The sequence below is a fragment of the Notothenia rossii genome (assembly GCF_949606895.1).
Source record: "Notothenia rossii genome assembly, chromosome: 2".
NCBI classification, from domain to species: Eukaryota; Metazoa; Chordata; class Actinopteri; order Perciformes; family Nototheniidae; genus Notothenia; species Notothenia rossii.
Window position 1 is genome coordinate 74306938 of NC_136904.1, and position 20386 is coordinate 74327323.

General features: G+C 44.5%; 2 protein-coding genes across 2 annotated transcripts; both read right to left on the minus strand.

The window, feature by feature from the left end:
* Positions 1 to 2736: 2736 nt before the first annotated feature.
* On the minus strand, positions 2737 to 3701 carry LOC307030114 (olfactory receptor 1D5-like; the record flags this gene model as incomplete). The annotated part of the gene is made up of 1 exon (XM_079666342.1): positions 2737 to 3701. The coding sequence occupies one exon, from the start codon at positions 3699 to 3701 to the stop codon at positions 2757 to 2759; it is 945 nt and encodes a 314-aa protein (XP_079522468.1). The 3' UTR covers positions 2737 to 2756.
* Positions 3702 to 18276: 14575 nt separating this feature from the next.
* On the minus strand, positions 18277 to 19221 carry LOC307027927 (olfactory receptor 4P4-like; the record flags this gene model as incomplete). Its single annotated transcript, XM_079662622.1, has 1 exon — positions 18277 to 19221. One exon carries the CDS (start codon positions 19219 to 19221, stop codon positions 18277 to 18279), a length of 945 nt encoding a protein of 314 aa, XP_079518748.1.
* Between the last annotated feature and the right edge of the window lie 1165 nt (positions 19222 to 20386).

Genomic DNA, 20386 nt, shown 5'->3' on the forward strand with positions numbered 1-20386 from the left:
ATGGTAACATAATTAGTTTGTTCTGAGTTGCTGCTTGAAATGCTGTTGTTTATTTAAGCTAAAGTAACATTGTCTATATTATCTTTAGCTTAGCTCTGCCCTGCAACAGATTTGCTCAAGATTAAAACCTACTGCAAAGTTTGCGACTTTTTTTTAAGTCCCCACAGCAGCTAGAGATGGCTGATTGACATATGAGAGCCCGGTAACTTTACTCAAATTGTTTACTATATTTTGTTTCTTTGAACTTCTTGCATGTTAGTTCTCCCCACAGAAGAACTTATGACCCTAACAGATGATATGATATGTTATATAGATATGTTAATAGTTATGCATCCTGTAGATAAAGGCTGACAGGACACACTGAACTCGTCATCAATTTAAATTCAGAAGGTTAAATGTGAAAAAATAATACGGTTATTAAAAGAAAGTATGTAATACAACTAAATTAGACCTACTGTAATTCTCTTTTTTTTATTACTCCAGTCCCTTAGCCTGTTACCTGAAGCTGGTGGCACACATTGATTATATGGCTGTAAAGAGAAAGTCATTTTTTTTAGGGAAGGAACCTGAAGTTAAAGCCACCTTCTGAAGTGGATCGTTAATTCCTGTACACATAAAGCCCCCTTAAAGTTAAACTCTGTGCATCCTACAGACCAGAGAGGTTTCTCAATACTCAAATTTCCCCTCCTCGACTCCTCGACTCCTCGACTCCTCGACTCCTCGGTCCTCCGGTAGTGACCCGGAAATTAATTTCAGCTCGCCATTTTGAAGGACATCTCATTTCTCTAAATGCACTTTGAGGACCGAGCATCGAGCCTCGAGGATGCTCTCTGTAGGAGCTCTAACCGAGGAGACACTGATGCATCCTCCACGGCTCCTCCACGGATGCATTTCCGGGAACGGTGGAGGCGTGACGCACGGCCGGACTTATCTCAGCCAATGACAGCTCTGCATGCATCCCTTGGATATTATTTTAGTAACTGCTTTCATCGCAACGCGATGTTTACAGTGAGAACAGTTGTGAGGTCTGTGCAGAAAGCTGAGAAGTGTGTAAAATATATATCACTCAGTATAACAGGCCTACATTACTTTCTGTATTTGTATGCTGTAGTTTAGTAGATATCTACAAACAAAGAGTCGATATTTTTCTAAGACCATTTAGTGCTTCACATAATAAAATACACAACGGCTGTATCCTGAATATGCTTTAGGAGCAGTAGGTGTGTGTGGTACAGTGTGTAGGTGTGTGTTGTTGTACAGTGCGTAGATGCGGCGGACAGACGGGTCTCAGTTGGTTTGGTGTCCTATGCTTACTTTTAATACTTGTACAACTTTTGGCCCATAATTTCAATTCCCCATTTCAGCGACCAGAGAGAGGGGGAGGGGGGGGGGGATATATCCAGTCTCTGATTGTGTTACGTTATTATGAGAGTGCTCTCATACTTTTTTGATTCTGAAATTGTATATATTTATATAAATATATATGTGTGTATATGTCCGCATCTGTAGCCTGTTACTGTCTCATTATACCGCACTGTCAATGAATTAAAAGTAAATATATATAAGTCGTCATGAACACATCTGTCCATCAGAGTGCTGCTGTGCCTCCTGTCATCATTAATGGACGTCTCTTTAAAATGACCGCTCAGAGGAGAGGAGTTCTCATTTCTCTAACCGCCTGCTGCTTCCCCTCCTCTCTCCTCAGTTCCCCTCCTCAGTCCTCCGCTCGCATCTCCTGTGGGCGGCACCAAGTCTCGAGGAGAGGAGTCGAGGAGGGGAAATTGGAGTATTGAGAAACCTCTCAGGAGTTTTCCTCCGTCACCTCCCTGGAGCTCATCGGAGCCTGTGTGTGGCCCCTACCATGCTCATAGTCTCAACAATCATGGGAGAGAGAGCCTGAATGCTGTTGCTACACCATTTTTCTTGTATAATGTAAAAACCATACTTTCAGTGTTTTACTTATGTCTTAGTCAAGTGTCATGTCTTATATCAGGTTTCACATACTTTCTGACTTCAACTTATATCACATTTTATTTGTACCAAATTTTGGAAATGAAGTTATTAGATTTTGGGTTTTATTTGATTTATTTTCAGATACATTTTGAACACACACTGATATAACAATTTTTACATAGCATCAAACACAGGTTTAACACTAACGTTTTTCTTAAGAAAAAGACCTATTGAGGACCCACTCAACATCTCTGGGAACGACTCAATGACAACTGGCTAAACGTATTAGCTTTACTGGCCTAGTCTTAAGACACTCATCACATAGAAACCATATATTTCTGTTAATTTGCTACAATTTAAAACCATATATATGTATGATGGGATTAATGATTGGAAGAATAGGGAGAAATTCTATTAAATTATGGATATGTTCTTGAGCAACACTGAGCCCACACACTGATCTGAGAATAACAATATTGTGCAACTACTCAAAAGAAACACACCTGTGTGTAACAAATCATATGTTTTACGATAAGATACAGATGTATTGAAATCTAAACTATTAACATATAGTAAATGTGAGATACATTAGGAGGAACATTTGAAATATGATTGTAGTGATAAAGATAACTTAAGGTACATTCAGTCCTAAGAGACAGACAGGCTGTCCAGTCTAAACTACTTTCTTTCACTCTCTAAATGCTGAATTGGCCCTTATACTCTGTTCATTTTATTTTATCTAAAGATTAACAGTTTTCTGCACACATTTGTTTATACAAGTTGAACTTTCCTTTGTGAACAGCTCATGACTTTAATCCAACAACTGATCCTCTACCACACAGAGCAATTTTAATTATTTGTCTTATTTGTGTCAATTTGAAACCATACATCAGAGGATTGATAATTGGAGGAACAATGATAAACTGCATTGCCATAAAATTCTGGGCACTTTGCGGCAGTCCTTTTGAGCCAAATCGCATATACAACAAATCAAAAAGCAAAGAAACAACACCCACTGCTAAACAGAATAAATGTGGTACACATGTCTGCATAAATTTACTCCAGTTCTCTTTGGAGGCTTTGCATGTTCTGATCAGATGTATATAAGACCAACCAACAAACATAAAATGACCGAAATAAAATGTATAATTAAAAGCTGGAATAACAATGTTTGCAATGGAAGCAGAGCAAGCTAGTTTACCTATCAACCAGTTAACACAGTAGATTCTCGGTATTTGTGAGCCACATAAACTTGTTCTAGATGTTGTTATTGTACCCATGAACACCAAAAAAATGGGTATTAACCAAGCCAAAAACACAAACACACCAACTTTCTCTTTAGTCATGACAGAGTGGTACACCAGAGGTCGACATATAGCCACATACCTGTCGTAGGCCATCAGCACGAGAAAAGAAAAATCTGCAGCAACTGAAGAGTGCAACACAAAACCCTGCAGAAGACATCCAGCATATGAAATAACATGAGTGGTAGACAGAAGATCAATCAGGAACTTTGGGTAAAAGCCTGCTGTCCCATAAAGTCCATTTATACACAGATTACACAGGAAGATATACATGGGCTCGTGAAGCTTTTTGTGCACAATGATGGACACAATAAGGGTCAAATTTACCAGCCAAATCACAAAGTAACACAGCAAAGTGAGAGCAAAAACAAAAAGTCTGTAGTTTGTAGTCCCACTTAGCCCTGACAGAGTAAACATAGTAACTACTGAAACATTATTCATCATCAAAACTTAATTTCAATTGTTATTTTAGATTACATTTTAACATTACATTACATTTGAGTAAGCTAACGCTTTATCCAAAGTGACTTATAATAAGTGCAATAAAGCATAAAGATTCAGAAGAAAAGTGCAGATATATTTGCTTCAAACAAGCCAGACCATTGAAGTGCTGATGCATTAGTTACAATCTTTAGTGCCCCTTTTGTTCCACGCTGCAAACATCAGAAATTGCATTTGCACGACCTTAATGATGGGAGATACAAAGGTGCTTTCTGTTCTGTGTCCAATCATTGCCTTACATAACGTGCTGGCAGTTGTTCATTTTCTCCCATGGCATTAGCCTGCAATGACATTGGTACCATGTGACTTCAAACTGAGATGTGTCGGTGTAGTCCTTGTATCAAAACAAAAAAACAAGTCGCCAATGCTCTTTTTTAGAAGCCAACCAAACCCCTGTTGGATTGAATTAAATAATTTCAAGGTTAATATTATACATTGTGATACACATTATTTATTTGAAAAAATAGTTTGCAGCAATGCAGAAATAAAAAAAAATGATATTAATAACTGAATGTTATGACTTTCAGAGAGTTTCAAAATAAGAAAACACCCTATCTCTAGTAACAGGCCACACGTGGTTCAGAAGTAAAGGCTGCCATTAGAAACTCCAATGATATTACAGGAAGAACATTGATTTAATAATGTACGTAAACAACAAACATGACTATTGTTGGTGTGTTGAATCAACATAGGAGGTAAATGAATAATATACTTTAGACAGCAGTAAGTAGCCTTACTGTGCTGGCCGAGGTTTTATCTGAAAAGCTGATGGCAGTAGTGAGGTCACAGGTCGGGATAAACAGATAATGTCATTTAGACAAAGAATGAATTATAGATTAAATATGTTGCACTAAATAAGATTGATTTAAACATTTACAGAATTCACATCAAGTTTGAACTGAAACTTGGATAGACCAAAATAACAGCGCAGCGGTTCTTATTGAATCAACCCGTCAGGAAAGAATGCATAAGACAAGGGATTCAGTTGCTATTTTGTTCAATGATTCCCTTCAATGCAAGTAGACATCTTATGGAAACGTTGCTTCTTTTAATTATGTGGCCCTTCAGCTGAAATGCTCCTCTTGAGCTATGTTCCTAAATATCTATAGAACACCCAAATACTGTGAAATTTGTTTTGATGACTTTACTGAACTGCTGTATAGTGTGTATTGACTTTGACCGTCTAGTCATTGTTGGTGATTTTAACATCCATGTAGACAGACTCGGCGCCGTGGGAGGGCCAGGCCCTCCCATTTGACATCCCTGCCCTCCCCCAATAAACACGTTTTATTTTATTTATAAAACAAATATATATATATATTTTTAATTATAACAACATTGTGAACTTTAAGGCTACGATGTATGTGATGTCAGATAGTAATATAAGAGTAATAAATGAAAAACAGGTATGAAATACTATATGACAGTAAAACAAGAATAGAGTTTAAAAGGGGAGTAAAATAACCATAAAGAAATAGTAAATCTGTTTACAGTTCTGTCTCATATGGGTGTTGATGAAGAGAGGTATAGATCAATTAATTTTGCTCTCAAAGTGCACCAGATTGATGCTTTTAACTTCAATATTAAAAAATATATCTTCCCCGGACCCCCATGGAGGATATGAGGTCCAGTCCCCACTTAGAAAAGTAGCACTTTACCCCTGCTTACACCTATATGCCGTGAGCTGATTATCGAGCCTTCATTGTAACAGTCGCGGGTACACTGTGTATGTGCGTGTGGGGAGTGTTGCAGTAGAAAATTCCACTGTAGCGCCCGGTACATTAATGGGAAACCCTACATGTTTGAGCACCCTCTATGAAACGTCAAGCTACCCCGATACTGGCCCGCGGCACATGACGGTTTTGTGTGTCCTCCCATGAAAATCAAATGCCCTCTCTGTAGATTTGTTCTGGCGCCGTGTCTGCATATAGACAACCCCCAGCACAAAGGGGCTAAATAACTGTTTTGTGATAACTATGGACAGACTCAGCATGTGACGGATCCGTCGCACAATAAGGAGCACACTCTGGACTTAATTATCTCTGAGAGTCTGAACATCTCCAAGGTTGTGGAGACTGATGTTGCGCTCTCTGATTATTCCTGTGTTTTCTTTGAGAGCTCTATATCTGTTCAAACACAAGTGTTATGCATGCGTCACCTCAGGTGTGACTGTGCCTTTAAGATGGCACCGGGAGTTTGGGGAGCATCCAGACCCGGTGAGGACACTATCTATACTGACTCAGCAATCACTGTAAGTTATATTCTTGTTTAAATAGACTTCTCTGTTTCATTTATTCTACTCTGTATAATTGTTCTGCAGTTATTGTAGCTAAAACGGCGATTTCTGAGAGATTTTAAATCTCAGATCTGCTCAACTCAACCTGTAAGACAGGTCTCAGTGGGTCACGCGCCTCAACCCTGCATTACAATAGGCCGGAACAGTCTGCTGATTGCGCAAAGTGCAAAACAGCTTGAGTTAGTAAACCCTCAAATCATTTAAATAGCGCATTTAAAATCAGAATAACTCAGTGTGCATCCAGACCCGGTGAGGACACTATCTATACTGACTCAGCAATCACTGTAAGTTATATTCTTGTTTAAATAGACTTCTCTGTTTCATTTATTCTACTCTGTATAATTGTTCTGTAGCTCCTCCGCTCCCTTCACTGGCTTCCAGTAACTGCTAGAATCCACTTCAAGACACTGGTACTTGCGTACCATGCTGTGAATGGATCTGGCCCTTCCTACATACAGGACATGCTTAAACTGTACACCCCAGCACGTGCACTCCGCTCTGCATCAGCCAAACAGCTCGCTGCACCCGCACTGCGAGGGGGACCCAAGTTCCCATCAGCAAAAACTCGTGGGTTTGCTATCCTGGCTCCAAAATGGTGGAATGAGCTCCCCATTGAAATCAGGACAGCAGAAAGCTTACACATCTTCCGGCGCAGACTGAAAACTCATCTCTTTAGACTCCACTTCGAGCGATTGAATTACTAACAAAGCACTTATATACTAATAAAGGGCTGGCTTATCTAAAGCCAGTTGAGTAGCGCTTGAAATGTTTGGCTCTATGAAACCTGATGTACTTATATGATTCTGTTTTCTTCAAGGTTGTATCTTCCTGGTCGAATGCACTTATTGTAAGTCGCTTTGGATATAAGCGTCAGCTAAATGCAATGTAATGTAATGTAATGTAATGTGTGAACCGGTAGTTGTTGTTGTGAAGCCATGGCAGCTGGTTCAATAAACGGTCAACTCAAAAGCCGTAGTCTATAGTTTATTAAACACAACATTGGCGACGAGGATTATGGATTCTCTACTCTCACCTCTCTCCCCGTTCCTCGCGCTGCCTGGCGAACCACCGATCCCGTGGGTTCGCTGGCTTGAGTCCTTCGAAACGTTCATAGTAGCCGCGGAGCTAGCTGATGCTAACGATGACAGGAAGAAAGCCCTGCTGATACACACGCTGGGCAGCGAGGGACAGCGGATTTTTTGGACTCTCGGACCCGCTCCGAAATATGAGGACTGTGTTACACTGCTAACTGGACACTTTGCTGCTCCACAAAATGTTATGCTCCGGCGGATTGTTTTCCGGCAACTTCGGCAACAGGCGGGTGAGTCCGTCGACCATTAGGTGGCTGATCTGAGGGGACTAGCCAGCCTTTATACATTTGGGGCGCTGGAAGATGAACTCATATGGGATCAGCTGGCTGAGCACACTAATAGCCCGAAATTTAGAGAAAAGTTGCTAATGATGACAGACGAGCTAATTTCAGCAAGAGCAGTGGATATAGCTTTCCAGCTCAAGTCAACAGCAGCCTTAGCATCACAGCTAGCTCCCTCCTCCAGTTCTTTCCCCCCCAGACCCATGCTACTAACTCAAACGGTGGCCCTACCCATGGACCTCCCGGGGAGGTTTTCCCTGAGGACAACTTGGATGTGAACTTTGCAGCACGCCAGGGTACGGCAGCACGCCGGGCCTGTGGTAATTGTGGCTCATCATCGCACCAGAGTCGAGCTCCAAACTGCCCTGCCAAGGGACAGAGGTGCCAACGCTGTGGCAGGCAGAACCATTGCGCACGGGTCTGTCGCTCTGTTCCTGCAACCGACAGCCCACCTGCACGTATGCCTGGGCCGCACGCGCCAACGACCATCCACTCAGTGGCTGCCACCTCCCGACCGCTAAAGTGCTGCACGGTGAATCTGGATGGGGTCTGCCTTTCTGCTTCGAACACTCACTGCCAACGCCGAGAATCTGTATGGGTATGGACACTCTAAAATAGGAATGGCGGGCACGATCACCTTTGCTGTGCGTTAAGGGACTAAGGCTCTCCCTGCATTCACCTTTCAAGTGTCTCACCAGGGGGCCAACCTCATGGGTTTTGATTTGTTTTGTGAGCTGGGTTTCACCCTTGTGGACAATTCTGGGGCCGCCATCTTGTCTGTTGGCTCGCCTTGGCAACAGCACTGGCCTGCTCTGTTCAGTGGTTTGGGCTGCCTAACCGCCTTTGACCACCAGCCCCTCCTCAAGCCTGAGGTACATCCGGCCTATACGCCGCCTGCCTCTCGCCCTGCGTGACGACGTCACCGCCGAGCTGCAAAAACTCTTGGACGCGGGCATCATCGAGCGCATTGATGCTTCCCCGTGTATTTCAAACCTGGTGGTAGTGAAGAAAAAGTCAGGGGGCCTGCGATCTCAGGCCGGGGAACAAGGCCATGACACCTGACAGGTATCCGCTGCCCACAGTGGAGGAGCTAGCCGCACAATTCCACGGCTCTTCCATGTTAACAAAACTAGACCTTCGCCAAGGCTACCTGCAGGTTCCGCTGCACCCTGACAGCTGCAGCCTTACAGCTTTCGTGACGCATGTCGGAGTGTTTCACTAAACCTGCATGCCCTTCAGCCTCAGGGCCGGTCCTCTTCCTGGACGACATAGTGGTTCATGATGCAACACCGGCCGTTCATGACAAACGAATGGCGAGGGTGCTGGACATCCTCGCCAGTCACAACCTCACGCTAAATGGGGAAAAGTGCACCTTCGCCGTTCCAGCCATCGAGTTTTTGGGGTTCGAGATATAGAGACAATGGTGAAGGAGTGCACGGCCTGCCTGGTCAGTGGCAAAACTGGCCCGCAACCCCCATCGCCCCCATTGCCCCTGCAGCCCTTGCAGTTGCTGCTCGCGCCTTGGGAGCACATCCAGATGGACATCTATGGGGACCTCCATGGCGTTCCGCACCACCAACGCCTCCTCCTGGTGGCTTACGAGCTCCATTCGAAATGGCCAGAGGTGGTCGCCACGGGGTCCGTAATGGATCGGGTGGTCACATACTTTCTCTCTTCTCTGTTTGCTCGGTGGAGCAGTCCTAACAGCATCACTACAGATAACGGCCCACAGTTTATCTCAGCTTTATACCACCCGCAAGCAAATGGGGGGGGGGGGTGGAAAGGTTCAACCAAACTCTAAAGAACGGGGTCAGAGCACACCTGGCAGATGGTCTTCCGTTCTCAACCGCGCTGCTCCGCACCCTGCTTGTTAAGGCTGTACAAAGGCGTGGAATCAAATGCACGATGCAGAGACAAACAAAGTATCAAAAATAAAGTGTTTTAATGTAATCAGGTAACAACACACTGAATACATAAAGTAACAAAATAAACACTCAATAAACTGTCTAACCTATACTATCAAAAAACAACTTTATGAGTAAATGGCGCAGCCCTCTAAGGCTATCGCTATTGGGTAATCCCCCTGCGCCCCCGCGCAGCACTGAAACACTTGTAGTCCACGCCCACCCGCAAGGTGGGCCCCACCCTCGGGCCTCCTTCCGGTATAAATAGGAAGGTGGCCCGGCAATCTGCTCCCATACAACATAACTTTTCTTCAGCTATTCGTAGAGCCAGTGGGGCCCCGCACTTAGAGGGCTGCGCCATTTACTCATAGAAGCTGGGGTTACAGTAGGTAACCTCAGTTCTATTTCGTATATGGCTTCGCCCTCTAAGGCTATCGCTATTGGGTTAAGGGCGAGAGCATGATGTAGTCTGCGCCCCACTGGGTCCGCCCGGCACTAGAAGCACAGACATACCTGCTCAATAACACCCCCCTGCCTGATGTGCCATGCGTAATGGCTCATCACCGTACCTGGAACATAGCAAAACATGCCTATCTTCCCGACGGGGTGAAGGCTGGGAACAATACATACCGGCCGCTGTGAGAAAGTAGAGACGAAAGTCCCACCTCGTCCTGCGATCGTAGTGGGGGAACAGCAGCTCTCTGCGTGCAGACAGGCAGGAGAGCGCACAGCTGGATCCCTGACGTCACTCACTCTGACCAGGCACTCCGTACAAAGTGTGTTTGAGGAAAAAGGAACATCCCTCCTATAAGAGGGGAAATGGGCCGCTCTCCGCGTGCCAAAAGGCAGGAGAGAGGCGCACAGCTGGCTCCCTGACGTCACTCACCCGACAGGACACCCAGTACAGGGTGTGTCAGAGAGGAATGGGAGACATCCCTCAAATAAAAATGAATAAATGAACAGGGGGAAGACCAAGATGCAGCCGTGCAAATATCTTCCACTGACATTCCTCCGTGCAAAGCCGTGGAGGAGGAAATTCCTCTGGTGGAGTGCGCCTTGATGTTCTCCGGGGGCTCCACCCCAGAGGAGACATATGCCTGTGACACAGCCTCACACAGCCAGTGTGACAGCCGTTGTGCAGACAGAGGTTGCCCGATCGAGCTCTCTCTATAGTGCACGAACAGGTGCTGAGAACGGCGCCAGGCCGCCGTGCGCATCACATAGCAGGACAGCGCGCACCGGACAGAGGAGATTTAGAAAAATAGCGGGGGTAAAAACCACGCAAGACACTGTTCCTGGGATGACAGGAGTGTTTCTTGTATCCCATGGAACTGCTGGGGGGAGAGGCTTCTCTGTGAAGTGCCGTAATGGTCTTCATGGTGACGAGCCACGCCATCGCCGCCTCTGCCCGTGAGGCAAAAGGGCTGCGAGGGAGTTTCCACACGCTGCCTTTCACTCCGTCTTTCCCATGAGGTGCGTACACGCCCAGGGGATGAGAGGTGTGTGCATGCTGTCCACACGAGGCGTTATAACGGTGCTCGTGGTTATTATGACCGTGTGTAGGAGGCATATCTGGGACAGAGGAATGCCGCGAGTTCTGCAGTTTATAAACCAATAGGTTAAAATAGCAGGCTTCTGCAGCGAATGAACCACCTCTGGAGTGTCCCCCTGTTGGAAGAGACTCAGGGGGATCATCACGTGACCAGCTGACGCCAACGCCGAGCAGCTGCGTCACGGAGAGGGCTGTGTGGGTTATGACACGCCGGAGGAGAGCTGTCAGTTCTTCCCCTCGCTGCCGCGAGAGTCGCGCTCTCATGCTGGCTGAGTTTAACTCCACTCCCAGATAAACGATTGTCTGAGAGGGAAGAGGACAGCTCTTCTTCCAATTTATTATGAAACCCAGGCTTTGACAGATGCGATACGAGATGTACCGTCTGTAAAGCGACTTCCTCCCTGGGGCGAGCCAGCAAATAGCAGGTCGTCCAGAGGAAAACCACACTCTCATCCCTCCTCTGTGTAGTGGCTCCAGCCTTCTCTACACAAATGCGAGGAGCCAGGAAATATCCGAACGGCAGACGATTGTCTGGTCTGATATTCCCTGAATGGAAAACGCAGGAATTTCCTGTGTTTCGGGATGATGGGTACGTGGAAGTATGCATCCTTCAGGTGGAAGTGAACCAGTCGTCCTGGTGAAAACATTCCAGCACCTGTTTGATCGTCCGCATGTGGAATACTGACAGATCCAGGATGTCTCATTCCCCCAGTCTTTTTCGGGATTAGAAAAATAACGGGAGTGAAAAACCCTGATTTTCCTCCCTTTGAGGAACCCTGGAAATATCCTCTTTCAACAGGAGTTCCAGCAGCTCGGATTGGAGCGCAAGACATAGCTTCTGGGAGGACAGGAGTGTTTCCTGTATCCCATTGAACTGTGGGGGTGGGGGAGAGGCGAACTGCAGGACGTATCCTCTGCTGATCAGCCTGCTCATCCATCTGTCCATCAGACACACGCGCTGCCACTCTGAGAAACACTCTAAGAGCGGGCGCACATGCTCGAGATGTTCTGTGGTCGTCATGGCAACGAGCCACGCCAGGGAGTCTCCACACGCTGCGTTTCACTCCGGCTCTCATCATGAGGCGTGTACACGCTCAGGGGATGAATGGAGGTGTGTGCAGTGCTGTCCACACGAGGCGTTATAACAGCGCTCATGGGTTTATTATGACCGTGTGTAGGAGGCGTATATCGGACAGAGGAATGCCGCAAGCTCTGCAGGTTATTAACCGAGGTTAAAACCGGCAGGCTTCTGCAGCGAGCCCTGCTGTCTACTTAATCAACAGATTAGTGGCAGCCGGCTTAATTAGCGAGCTCTGCAGGTTATTAACCGATAGGTTAAAACCAGCAGGCTTCTTGCAGCGAGACTTGGCGCCGTGGCGCTGCGGGCGCTACCGCTGGGGGCACTCAGCCTGGAATACTGCTCATTCCCCCGTTCTGGCTTCTCTGTGATGCCATTGCCCTCGCCGCCACTGTGGGGCGAAAGGGCTGCGAGGAAGCCTCCACACGCTGCGTTTCACTCCGACTCTCATCATGAGGTGCGTACACGCTCAGGGGATGGATGGAGGTGTGTGCAGTGCTGCCCACATGAGGCGTTATAACGGCGCTCATGGGTTTATTAAGGCCGTGTGTACGAGGCGTATTTCGGACAGAGGAATGCCGCGAGCTCTGCAGGTTATTAACCGAGGTTAAAACGGGCAGGGTTCTGCAGCGAGCCCTGCTGGTAATCAACAGATTAGTGGCAGCCGGCTTAATTAGCGAGCTCTGCAGTTAATTAACCGATAGGTTAAAACCAGCAGGCTTCTGTAGCGAGCCCTGGCGCCGTGGCGCTGCGGGCGCTTCCGCTGGGGGCACTCAGCCTGGAATACTGCTCATTCCCCCGTTCTGACTTCTCTGTGATGTGCTGTAATGGTCGTCATGGTGACGAGCCAAGCCATTGCCCTCGCCGCCGCTGCCCGTGAGGCGAAAGGGCTGCGAGGAAACCTCCACACGCTGTGTTTCACTCCGGCTGTCATCATGAGGCGTGTACACGCTCAGGGGATGAGTGGAGGTGTGTGCAGTGCTGTCCACATGAGGCGTTATACCGGCGCACATGGGTTATGACCGTGTGTAGGAGGCGTATCTCGGACAGAGGAATCCCGCGAGCTCTGCAGGTTTATAAACCGATAGGTTAAAACCAGCAGGCTTCTGCAGGGAGCCCTGCTGCCTACTTAATCAACGGATTAGTGGCAGCCGGCTTAATTACCGGCTCCGCTTCCTCGGAGGCTCTCGCGGAGCCGACCAGGAGCGGGGGAGCCTCACTCCCATTTGACTCGCCGCCGGGAGACCCTGTCTCCGGGGTGGCGGGGGAGCGGAGACGTGGGACGGAGCCCCTGCAGCCGCCGGGGCGGTTGCTGTGGGTGTCTCTCCGCTTGCGGCCTCCTGTGGCCGGCGTGGACGCCGCGGCTGCTGCGGGCGTTGGTGCCGCTGTGGCAGCTCAGCCGACTGGAGCCAGCTGTACATGCTGGCGAATGCCGTCCACCTTTTCCGCGGCCGTCTTCATGAACTGGGGTGCGAACAGCCCGTCCAGGCTGATTGGAGCGTCCAGTAGCACTTTTCTGGCCGTCTCCGTAACAGACGCCGCCGCGCTGTGGTGACGGAGAGGGGGAAAGCATGTTCGGCCGCCAAGCTGGCACCCTGCTCCGACTCTGTCTCCCCCGTCCGGGGGAGAGGAGGGAGGGGAGAACCGAACGGTGAACCGTGGTGGGAGGCGGGGCAGGAGTTGCTTCGGACTCCTGCCCGGCAGTCTACCCCAGGGACACGAGGCCCCGTCCGCGGGCTCGTAAGCCTGGACGGGCCAATCGTCCTCCTCGGCCACAGCAGCAAGAGTGTCCGCTCTCCGCTTCCTGTCGCCCGAGGGGAGACGAGCGCAGTGCATGCTACCTGCTGGTTTAGAGCCGCGTACGCGTGCTCTGACCCCCGGCAGGATTTGCATACTGCTTTTATCTCTGCAGGTCATAACTCATTATGAACCCAGAGCCACATGAGGGACAACCACGGACACAGTTGTTGCTCATGATGATTCTCAATTGCTGTGCTTCAGTAACTGTGGTGGTTTGCTGAAAAAAAAAGAGGGAGCAGATTGCCGGGCCACCTTCCTATTTATACCGGAAGGAGGCCCGAGGGTGGGGCCCACCTTGCGGGTGGGCGTGGACTACAAGTGTTTCAGTGCTGCGCGGGGGCGCAGGGGGATTACCCAATAGCGATAGCCTTAGAGGGCGAAGCCATATACGAAATAGAACTATATATAGTAGACAGACAACACCAGGTGAAGACAATTTAGACAATCACAACAGCGGGAAAACAGACAAAGCAGGAAACGTACTTTAGACACATGAGGGTAGACAAGACTATCAAAATAAAACAGGAACCTATCTAAACACAGAACATAAAACCTAAACTAGGGAAGAATCTTTAGCAGAGCCGTCTACGCACAACAGTACCCTCCCCTCTAGGGACGACACCTGACGGCCCTGGGACCTCCGGATGACACCTGTAGTAGTCCTCGATTAATTCTTTGCCCACGATAAAACTGGACGGGACCCAGGACCGTTCTTCAGGACCGTAGCCCTCCCAATCAACCAGAAATGTACGACCTCGGCCTCGATTTCTCTAAACACAGAACATAAAACCTAAACTAGGGAAGAATCTTTAGCAGAGCCGTCTACGCACAACACTGCTTCACTGTGTCCAGTGAGCAGTGTAACACAGTCCTCATGTTTCGGAGCGGGTCAGAGAGTCCAAAAAATCCTTTGTCCCTCGCTGCTCACTTATAAATGCCATTGCTCCCACTAAGGTAAAGGAGGTGTCCTGGAAGAAAATATCTCTATGGAGAAAGGCCATGACCGTGAGAACAGAAAAAAGTGTCAAATAGCAAGTTGTGAAACATTAAACTCTAGGTTTATTTTGAAATCGAGAGACTTGGCTTTTTTAATTAGGAATTGAAAAATGCACGACAGTCTTTCTTATCTGACATTATTGACAAAAACAACACATGTGCCTTGTCTGCTACCGTCGACAGACTAACAACCCCCCCGTGTCAGTAGCCTCTGAACTTCCATTCACCACGGCCTGCAATGAATTTGCCTCCTTTTTCACGAATACAATTCATAAAATCAGACGAGCAGTCAGTGTCTCTGTATCAGGTACAGCAAATGTGTTGTCCCTGTGTCCACTTCAAATCAATTCAAACACCATGACACTATTCCAGCTGATTAATGATAAAGACCTAGAGGACATTATACAACATCTGAAATCCTTCCTTGATATTATACCAACAAGCTTTTTCAAAAATGTTTTTCCTTGCATAGCCTCAGATCTACAGCACTACATATAACATACAAGTCTGTAGTGTATTTCCACAGGCCCTGAAAACTGCAGTCATAAAACCACACTTAAAAATTAATAATCTAGACGCTTCAGTAATAAACTGTTTGTGGCCCTATCAAACCTTCCATTTCTTGGTAAAATCATTGAAAAAGTTGTTTTTCAACTGCTCAGTAATTTCTTGCATTTAAATAACTGTTTGGATGTGTTCCAGTCAGGCTTTCGACCGCACCACAGCATAGTGATTGCTCTTGTTAAGATATTCGATGACATCCACTTACACACCGACAGTGGCAGAAACTCAATGTTAGTATTATTAGATCTTAGTGCTGCATTTGAAACTGTTGACCACAACATATTACTAGACCAACTGGAAAACTGGGTTGGACTTTCGGCAACAGTTATAAATTTGTTTGAATCCTACGGTCTTAGGTCTGGAAAAACTTAGTTTTTTATAGGTAACCAAACATCTGAGTTGACAAATATGTCATTTGGGGTTCCTCAAGGCTCCATCATGGGGCCTCTTCTCTTTAACATCTACATGCTACCACTGACTCAGATAATGAAAAACAAAAAAATAAGTTACCATAGCTATTCAGACGACATTTACATAACCATTTCACCAGTAGGCTATGTTTGACTGATGGGTGACTGGGGATGCAGCTGTACAGGGAGGAGAGCAGAGGTCTGGAGATGCTTGCACAATAGCATGTCTGGGTGGATCATTGCAGAGTTATAGGTATTTTTTTAGCACTTAACAAAGGATGTCTTACTATGCCTATTTAGTCGGCCCCTTCTGATCCACACCTAAGGCTGAGTGATAACCTCTGATAATGCCTACAATAGGGTTAATAATAAGAATTAGAAAATTGCAGAGGAAAATCTTTGAAAATATGGCTCATACTTTATTCTTGACACCTTCATAAAATCATTAAAGTTGCTGAAGAGACCCGACAAGGACTTAATAATATTTTTCACGTTGACATGTAGTTTGGCTCACTTTGCAGACATTGCCAGTCTTTTAAATCAGATCAGCTCTCTACTTTAAATATAGTGTATAGTATTTGTCATATGTAAATATTATTAGTTTGTTACAATAGTCTTAAAATAGTTTCCTTTAAATAGCTGACATAACAGTCCTAATTTCATTTTTATTTAGTTTTGCTACATATTATTATTTGTGTGTCTTAGCATGCACCACATATACCAAAGCAAATTCCCCGTATGTGTGGTAATACAACTGATTCTGATTCTAATTGGGGCATTCATCCCTCTTTTTTTGGGAGGGGGGTGCCCTATATTCAAAATATAGCATCGTCTTTTTTCTGCTAACAGTGACCAAATCCTCCCTTTTCCTTAAAAGCATTCCAGTTACTGCATGGGTGCATAGATCCACTGAGGTAACATCATGAGGTAAATCCTTTTTTTCTGAGTTGCTGCTGGAAATGCTGTTGTTTATTTAATACGGACAATGAAGTAACATTGATTAGATTAAAACCTACTGCAAAGATAGTCCACTTTTTTGTTTTCATGTCCCCAGAGCAGCTTCAGATGGACTAATTACCCCTTTTGCAGTAACTATTCAACTAATAGCAACTAACCTAACTGTGACTTGCATGGGAAATTGTGACGACGTTCACATTAAAAGCGAGGGGGACTTCCTCTTCTTTGGTGACGTGATGTCCGAAGAGATTGATTGACATATGAGAGCTCGGTAACTTTACTCAAATTGTCTACTTTATTTTGTTTCTTTGAACTTCTTGTATGTTAGTTCCCCTCTACAGAATAACTTATGACCCTAACATATGATATGATATGTACATATATAGATATGTTCATATTTATGCATCCTGTAGATAAAGGCTGATAGGACACACTGAACTCGTCATCAATGCAAATTCAGAAGGTTGTGTGAAAAGATAATATGGTTATTAAAAGAAAGTATGTAATATAACTAGAATAGACCTACTGTAATTCTCTTTTTTGTTTACTTCAGTCCCTCAGCCTGTTGCCTGAGGCTGGTGGCACACATTGATGATATGACTTTAAAGAGGAAGTCATTCTTTTTAGGGAAAGAACCTGAAGTTAAAGCCACCTTCTGAAGCGGATCGTTAATTCCTGTACACATAAAGCCCCCTTAAAGTTCAACTCTGTCAATCCTCAACAGTCTCTACACAACTGCAGTGTGGGCAGCACCTTATTGTTTTACTTATGTCTTAGTCAAGGCTCATGTTTTATATGTTTCAAGTTTCACATGATTTCGGCTTATATCACATTCTATTGGTACAAAGTTTTGTAAATTAAGTTATTAGATTTTGGGTTTTATTTGATTTATTTTCAGATACATTTTGAACACACACTGTAACTATAACCATTATTACATAGCATCAAACACAGGTTTAACACTAAAGTTTTTCTTAAGAAAAAAACCTATTGAGGACCAACTCAACATCTCTGGGAACGACTCAATGACAACCGGCTGGTGCAGAGAACTCACTCCATTTTTAAAAACGTATTAGCTTTACTGCCCTAGTCTTAAGACACTCATCACATAGAAACCATATATATGTATGATGGGAATAATGATTGGAGGAAAAGGGAGAAACTATATTCCCATTAAATTATTGATATGTTCTTGAGCAACACTGAACCCACACACTGATCTGAGAATAACAATATTGTGCAACTACTCAAAAGAAACACACCTGTGTGAAAAGAATCATACGTTTTATGATAAAATAGAGATGTATTGATATCCAAACTATTAAAATATAGTAAATGTGAGATACATTAGGAGGATCATTTAAGATATGATTGTAGTGATAAAGATAACTTATGGTTGGCCTGCTTCACATGCCTAAGAGAAAGATAGGCTGTCCCCTCTAAACTACTTTCTTTCACTCTCTAAGTACTGAGTTGGGCTTTATACTCTGCACATGTTAAATTATCGAAAGATTAACAGTTCTGTTAGACATATTGGGGTTTTCTGCACACATTTGTATATACAAACTGAACTTTCCTTTAAGAACAGCTCATGACTTTAATCCAACAACTGATCCTCTACCACACAGAGCACTTTTTATTATTTGTCTTATTTGTGTCAATTTGAAACCATACATCAGAGGATTGATAATTGGAGGAACAATGATAAACTGCATTGCCATAAAATTCTGGGCACTTTGTGGCAGTCCTTTTGAGCCAAATCGCATATACAACAAATCAAAAAGCAAAGAAACAACACCCACTGCTAAACAGAATAAATGTGGTACACATGTCTGCATAAATGTACTCCAGTTCTCTTTGGAGGCTTTGCATGTTCTGATCAGATGTATATAAGACCAACCAACTAACATGAAATGACAGAAATAAAATGTATAATTCAAAGCTGGAATAACAATGTTTGCAATGGAGGCAGAGCAAGCTAGATTAGCAACTAAAAAATTAACACAGTAGATTTTCGGTATTTTTGAGCCACATATCCTTGATGTTGATGTTGTTATTGTGCTCATGAACAACATGTAAAAAGGAACCAGCCAGGCAAAAAACACAAGGACACCAACTTTCTGTTTAGTCATGAAAGAGTGGTACACCAGAGGTCGACATATAGCCACATACCTGTCGTAGGCCATCAGCACGAGAAAAGAGAAATCTGCAGCAGCTGAAGAGTGCAACACAAAACCCTGCAGAAGACATCCAGCATATGAAATAACATGAGTGGTAGACAGAAGATCAATCAGGAACTTTGGGTAAAAGCCTGCTGTCCCATAAAGTCCATTTATACACAGATTACACAGGAAGATATACATGGGCTCGTGAAGCTTTTTGTGCACAATGATGGTCACAATAATGGTCAAATTTACCAGCCAAATCACAAAGTAACACAGCAAAGTGAGAGCAAAAAGAACAACTCTGTAGTTTGTCGTCCCACTTAACCCTGACAGAGTAAACATAGTAACTACTGAAACATTATTCATCATCAAAACTTAATTTCTATTGTTATTTTAGATTACATTTTAACATTACATTACATTTCAGTAAGCTAACGCTTTATCCAAAGTTACAATAAGTGCAATAAACCATAAATATTCAGAAGAAAAGTGCAGATATATTTGCTTCAAACAAGCCAGACCATTGAAGTATTGATGCATTAGTTACACTCTTTAGTGCCCCTTTTGTTCCACGCTGCAAACATCAGAAATTGCATTTGCACGACCTTAATGATGGGAGATACAAAGGTGCTTTCTGTTCTGTGTCCAATCATTGCTTTACATACCGTGCTGGCAGTTGTTCATTTGCTCCCATGGCATTAGCCTGCAATGACATTGGTACCATGTGACTTCAAACTGAGATGTGTCGGTGTAGTCCTTGTATCAAAACAAAAAAACAAGTCGCCAATGCTCTTTTTTAATAGCCAACCAAAGCCCTGTTGGATTGAATTACATAATTTAAGGTTAATATTATACATGGACCCTGCACATACACATTATTTCTTTGAAAAAATAGTTTGCAGCAATGGTAACATAATTAGTTTGTTCTGAGTTGCTGCTTGAAATGCTGTTGTTTATTTAAGCTAAAGTAACATTGTCAATATTATCTTTAGCTTAGCTCTGCCCTGCAACAGATTTGCTCAAGATTAAAGCCTACTGCAAAGTTTGCCACTTTTTTTTAAGTCCCCACAGCAGCTAGAGATGGCTGATTGACATATGAGAGCCCGGTAACTTTACTCAAATTGTTTACTATATTTTGTTTCTTTGAACTTCTTGCATGTTAGTTCTCCCCACAGAATAACTTATGACGCTAACAGAGGATATGATATGTTATATAGATATGTTAATAGTTATGCATCCTGTAGATAAAGGCTGACAGGACACACTGAACTCGTCATCAATTTAAATTCAGAAGGTTAAGTGTGAAAAAATAATACGGTTATTAAAAGAAAGTATGTAATACAACTAAATTAGACCTACTGTAATTCTCTTTTTTTATCACTCCAGTCCCTTAGCCTGTTACCTGAAGCTGGTGGCACACATTGATTATATGGCTGTAAAGAGAAAGTAATTTTTTTTAGGGAAGGAACCTGAAGTTAAAGCCACCTTCTGAAGTGGATCGTTAATTCCTGTACACATAAAGCCCCCTTAAAGT